This window comes from Scleropages formosus, chromosome 22 (genome assembly GCF_900964775.1).
Source record: "Scleropages formosus chromosome 22, fSclFor1.1, whole genome shotgun sequence".
NCBI classification, from domain to species: Eukaryota; Metazoa; Chordata; class Actinopteri; order Osteoglossiformes; family Osteoglossidae; genus Scleropages; species Scleropages formosus.
Window position 1 is genome coordinate 12,143,093 of NC_041827.1, and position 6,000 is coordinate 12,149,092.

Sequence of the window (6,000 nt, forward strand, 5' to 3'; positions counted from 1 at the left end):
GTCTAAAGAAAATAACAGGTTACACAATGTGAGCTAATCATACATTATTAACTAATTGTCAATTACCCACCGCAGGAATCCGTTTAAATTACATTTACATAAAGAATATTCTATAGTGAGCCGTGAACTATTAGTGATTATGGTATGATATCCAAATTGTACTTTGAGGTAATAGGCCTGTGTGACTGCCTGTCATTTTCCTTAGACCAAGTTGGTAAAACCATCTTGCCTACAGGGCAAACCTCTGCTAAACGCATGGCAGCTTCCATGCAGCTGGGGCCTGAAATGTACGTGTAATTTCAGACTGCAAGAGTTTGCAACGGTTTATTATTATTATTATTATTATTATTATTATTATTACTGCTTGTGTGATAAAACTCACCCTACAAATGCTGTTGTTTGTTCCTCCCAAAACAGGCTAATTCTCATAAGTTATCACAGGTAAGACTAAATTAATCATTAACTTGTTCTGACATTCACTGTACTGACATTTACAGATTAGTATTTTATGTGTAAGAGATTAGTGTGTGATATACAGTGATATACAGTGCATATGCAGCATGTCTGATCAGTGTATCTGCATTTTGCTGGGAATAAACCAATTCACCAAAGTCATTTTTCAAAAGAAAGAAAAAAATTGAAACAACAGTAAAAATATTGTGTATTTCTAAGCTGCCACTACATCAGGCACAGAATGCCAGAAGATGATATACTAGGATAGGTGTGGATGTTTTTTACAAGCAAAATTAATTTGATCAGAGTGTCAGATCAAGAGTGAACACAAAGAATTTGAGTTTCCTTTGCCAGCTCAGTTTGTTAGATATTTTAAAGTATTGTCTCTGGTACAAGATATAAACCTTCTTGAGAACGCCGCTTTCTGCCTTCTTCCATTAGTTGTAAAATATGCATGAACAAAAGACAAGTCAACCTTCAGTATAAAGAAGAAACTCCTGCAGCAGACATTCACATTCTGATGTGCTTAGGGTCTGTATATGAGACACATTTCGGCAATGGGACTATGACAGCTGTAGAATTCCCTGTTCCAAGAAAAAAGTATAGAGCGAGGCCGCTCTTGTTAATGATGAGGTATAACATCGTTTGTCAGTCGAGGGTTTTGTTTTATGAGCATGTTTTGAATTTGTGAATCTGTGTCTCCACCAACGTTGTCTTCAGTGCCGTGATCCTGGGGAAAATCTGAGAATATCTCATCTCTAATGCAGATGCCAATTATTATTTTAACAGTTTGCAACTGGGACGAAGGCTCCTTGTCTCACAAATAGAATGTATCATTATAATTAGAATAAAAGGAAGTTACTTCAAACATTTTTTTTTCTTTCCGCATGCTCTAATAATCAATCAAGTACACACAGTGCTTTAAGTGCCACTTTAGGAAGACCAGGCATTTTTAATTATAAATATTATGGTGAATGCATGTCATCGTTAATGTTCATTATCATATGTGAAAAGGCAAATGAGATCAAAGAATGCATTTAAAATGAGACAAAATTTCTGGATTATGTTATTTACAAAAGACAACTCACTACAGTAAATCTGATGAAATAAGCCTTGCATGCTTACCATGGTCTGCCGCATGCTGTTTCAATACTTCATCACTTGACTGGCGTCACTCTTTAAGTAAGCTCTTCTCATGTTTACTGTGTAAATTAGTGAATTAGTTAATGATTATAAAAAATCTGCACGGTTTTCCAAGTTTAAGACAGGAAGTGTCAGTGCTGAGGAAGATGAAGTTCATCGTTCATTAATGCATTAAAAATGGGAAGAGATTAAATAGGAAATGTATTTTCTAATTATGCCAAATTTAAGAGTGATGGAACTTTACATTCTTTAGTGCACTTTGATGCATTGTCTTACAGTGTATAATAATACTAACTTATGTGAGATGACACGTTAACACATGTTAATATAACACGTTAAGATGGGTAATATATAACTCATATATAAAGTATTCATCTAAAATACAGTAGGCTTTAGGCAAGTTGGCAGCTTGGTGTAAAGGAGGAACAGTGCTGGGACGGTATTCTCGTCTGTGATCCCTTTGCTTTACACTCGTTTACCACTGTCTACAGATTGGCAGGTTCTCTATAAAACCTGCTGTGAGCTGAAGGCGAGTGAGGAGACCCATTAAGAAATTTATAGTTCAACTTACTTCAAGGATGTGGTGCCTGGGGTCAGTGGGGGAGATAATGGCTTTTCTGAAGATTCATTAGGTGGAGAAATGTAGAATCGCTGCTGTGGTTTGTCACGCACCAGAGCTGCCAAATAAAATGAGATCTTTAACGTAGGTCAACCTTCAGAGTTGCTCCCTTTCTCCCATTTTCTCCAATAAAACCTCAGCTGTACGGAAATTTGGGACTTCATTTTTTTCGTTGGTTTCTTGTTTTTGGTCTACTGTGGAGTGATTGGAACAGAAGATGAGAAGGTAATGAGAAAAACAGTGGAGGTATTTAAACATCCTCATTAACTAATTCCTGCCAACATTCTGATGTCATTCAGAATAAGAAAACTTTAAGGAAATGCACGATGACTGCCGTTTGGACAATGCAACGGGCAAATGCCTTCACAGTGGCTTTTACCTGAAAGTACTTTTTTATGAAGTTTTTATCCAAATTGAAATAGTAATACAGCTCAGTATTTCCAAAATGTCAATTTCTAGTTGCTATGACCTTCTTGATTTTCTGTTTCAAAGATACAACAGATATATTGTCAATACAGAGTTTCAGACCATATTCCCAACTTTAGAGAAATGGTCGATGTACGTCTATTGCACCTTAAATGCCAGGGGGAGGTTGAATGGTGGTAGAGCACTGTAAGCAGCAATGTGAAGGTTTCTGGGAATATAAAAATATATACCTTGGTGAATAAGGTGTGCGGGCTGATAACACTACATAGAGTTCATTGGAAGTTGCTTTGGAGAAAAGTGTCTGCTAAATAAATAAATGTAAAATGTAAATAAAGTATGTGATCACTAGGTAGGTATAATTAGGGGGCAGGCTAACATTTATCTGTCAAACTTAATATTAAATGTCCACTTAATGTATGTGGTCACGGTCTTTACTGAGAACATACCCACAGGAAATTCCAAGCCATTACTGTTTCTCCTGCATTATAGAAATTTACCATAATAAGCAAACCATCGTCTTCAGATACTGCAACTCAACTGAACATTTTCTCTAGTCAATACGACAGTGATATCTGCAACAGCTTTAATCTTGTAGGCAGATAGTGTCAGAATAATGGAACCCTTAGAATCGAATAATTAACATGAATGGAGCAGATCCTATGTGGATTGTATCAGAAGATCTACCAAGAATGTAATTTGACCAGTACCGAAAGCACATATTGGAAATGGTGCAGGAGAACATGAACTCAAATTGTATGCACGCACAAAGTTAATCATAGAAAAGGAGAAACTTCCAAAGCTTAGAAATGACTGTGCTGCACCACTAGGCTTGGGGCAACTCAAGTGTATGCTGTTGTTAGTACAGGGACTGAACAAAGCTCTGCCCATTCAAGGCACAGTTTAATGTTTTTCAGGCATTTTTTGGCAGGAATTGAACATCTAACACACTCACACACAATATACTACACCACAACTTGGACAAAAGAGAAGATATGTAGACAGAACACTGTATACATTAATGGAAATATACAGAATGTGTGCAATGTTTACATTTTCCACTTAAAGAATTCATCTTTTTTTGTATGTCACTGTGGTTAAACGTACTATGCATAGACCAAGACTTCTTAACATTTTCATAATGTCACATGCTTTAAGCTGTATATTATAGGGAAAGTGTGTCCTAAGCTGACCCCAGAGTCATCGACCTAATGCAAATTACTTCTTAAAACACTGAGGACTACTGCAAATTCTGAAACCACTTTGTAATTTGATCTTTTCCCATATGTTAGGTCCAGCAGCAAAGAAGAAGTATGTGAGCTACAATGACCTTGTGATGTGAAGGGCTCCATCGGAGGAACAAAGTGAGCAGGGAAAATGCTTGGCCTCCTGTCATGGGCAGAATGAATTAAAGGCTACTAGAGTCCCCATACCATACTGCCTGCTCACTCCAGGACAGGGGTGGGGTCCCCACTTTTTCCTTAAATCGGATGGTACTGAGGTGTTTCCACAAAATCCAATAAAATAGAAACATAACCCAAAATGTAAAAATAACACCTGAAAATGAAAGAAATCTACTGAAGAAGCCACTTTGATAACAGTGAAGACATGTCTGAGTGAGAATACTGCGATGGGACCTCCCCCTAATAGTTTACGAACTTACCCTGGACCTCAGGGACAGCCCCCTTTGGGCCCTGATCTCCTGGAAACTTGCTGGACATTCCCTTGGGATTCCTAAAGGTATACTGCAGCAGAGGAAAGCCCCAGGGGCTCTTAATTGTCATTATATGTACTTCCAGACTGCAAGTTTTCCAAACTTCCTGTGATTTTTTTTTTTTTTCAATTTTTTGTTTTTGTTTGTTTTTGCATACCTGTTAGCCTTTGTTTGTGAGTTTTTAAATGTTCTTTTAGGTTTTTTTGCTTCTTGGATGCACATAATATTAAAGCCATATTCTTCTCTTTGAGATGTCAGTAATCCTATTATTATTATTATTATTATTATTATTATTATTATTATTATTATTATTATTATATTTGAGTCTTTAGAGATACACATTTTAATTTCTACACTTCTCTCCATTACATAAATGTTTTCTGTATTTTGTAAAGGTATATTGACCATTAACTGTGTCTTCTAAGTGAGCGAGAAAGCTCTGATCCATGTTCAATTGGATTTAGGTAAAGTCCAGTGGTTGATGATATTCCAGACATAAAAAGGTGTTCACGTAGCTGTTGTCAATGCATGCCTGAAGTGTTTGATGTAAAAGAAATAAATTAATTAATAAATAAAATCACTGAAATTACACATTTGACAAGAGCTTCAGCAGCCTGCTCTGAATGAGTTGTGAAAATTTTTATTTTTATTTTCTTTTTTTTTTTTTTTTTAATTTTTTCACTGCGTTGATTTTCTCAGACATTTACTTACTCAAGGCAGAATATGGCTTTAATTTGTCTTGGAGTTTCTTACTGCCCCGCAACTACTGACAGATTGTGAAAAAGAACAAGTATATATTTAAAAAAATATTTAAAAAAAAAACAAAACAAAAAAAAAAAATAAAAAGCATGTATGTTTTCTACTGTTTGTACTAAGTATATTCATGTTGCCCTTGCTGCTTTGTGCCAATATTGTGAGACACATTTACATTTTGGCCACTCATGCAAGTATCCTGTGGTGTTGTCCAAGAATGTATTAACATGAAAATAAAACAATTTGATTATCTTTTTTATTTGAACCCTCTAAAATGTGTATGTGTTGTTCTTGTGGAAATACCACAGCACCATAAATTCATGTAAACTAAATATCTAAATAATACAGGGCATAATCCAGACTCATGCTTAGATATCATTCCGCATGCTTCAGTTAGGCACCATGACCTCATTCATATCCACATGTGCAACCATTAGATTTGCATCATAGCATGGGAGGTTTGAGAAATACATTCAGAGCAATACAAGTGGCATTTTTTCAGTTGTCACGTTTCAACAAAACTGGCATATGTAATTGATTCTTGAATTTTTAAACTTTTTTGTCTTTTTTCTGTCAGAGCATAGATTACCATATTTCATGTATAACTTGAATATTTAGTATATACACTAATAGGCAGTAATATTGGTACAACATTATACCGGCGATTGTAATGATTGAACATGACCAATACGTTATTAAGAACATTATTTAAAAGGTATTTGACAGTAGAACACATTTTATAAACAGGTAAAGGCTAAATCAGCTGAACTTGGAAGACAATCAGATTCACTGTCATTTTTTCAAAAATCCTGCCATGCAGTTAACACAAGAAGTTAGGCAGGCAAAAGCATACATATGCAGTTCTGGATTCTGCCAATAGATGCACTTTTTTTTA

General features: G+C 35.6%; 1 protein-coding gene across 2 annotated transcripts in view; it reads left to right on the forward strand.

Annotated features, from left to right (window-relative positions):
* Positions 1-4,536, forward strand: part of grm7 (glutamate metabotropic receptor 7) — a 131,905-nt gene extending 127,369 nt beyond the window's left edge. The window contains exons 11-12 of one of the 2 annotated variants that reach the window (XM_018747012.2): positions 418-441; positions 3,931-3,993. In XM_018747012.2, the coding sequence (XP_018602528.1) occupies positions 418-422 (5 nt within the window). In that variant the 3' untranslated portion in view covers positions 423-441; positions 3,931-3,993. Of the gene's footprint in view, positions 1-417; positions 442-3,930 lie in introns of both variants that reach the window. The other variant, XM_018747005.2, reaches the window with a different exon arrangement.
* The last annotated feature ends 1,464 nt before the right edge of the window (positions 4,537-6,000 follow it).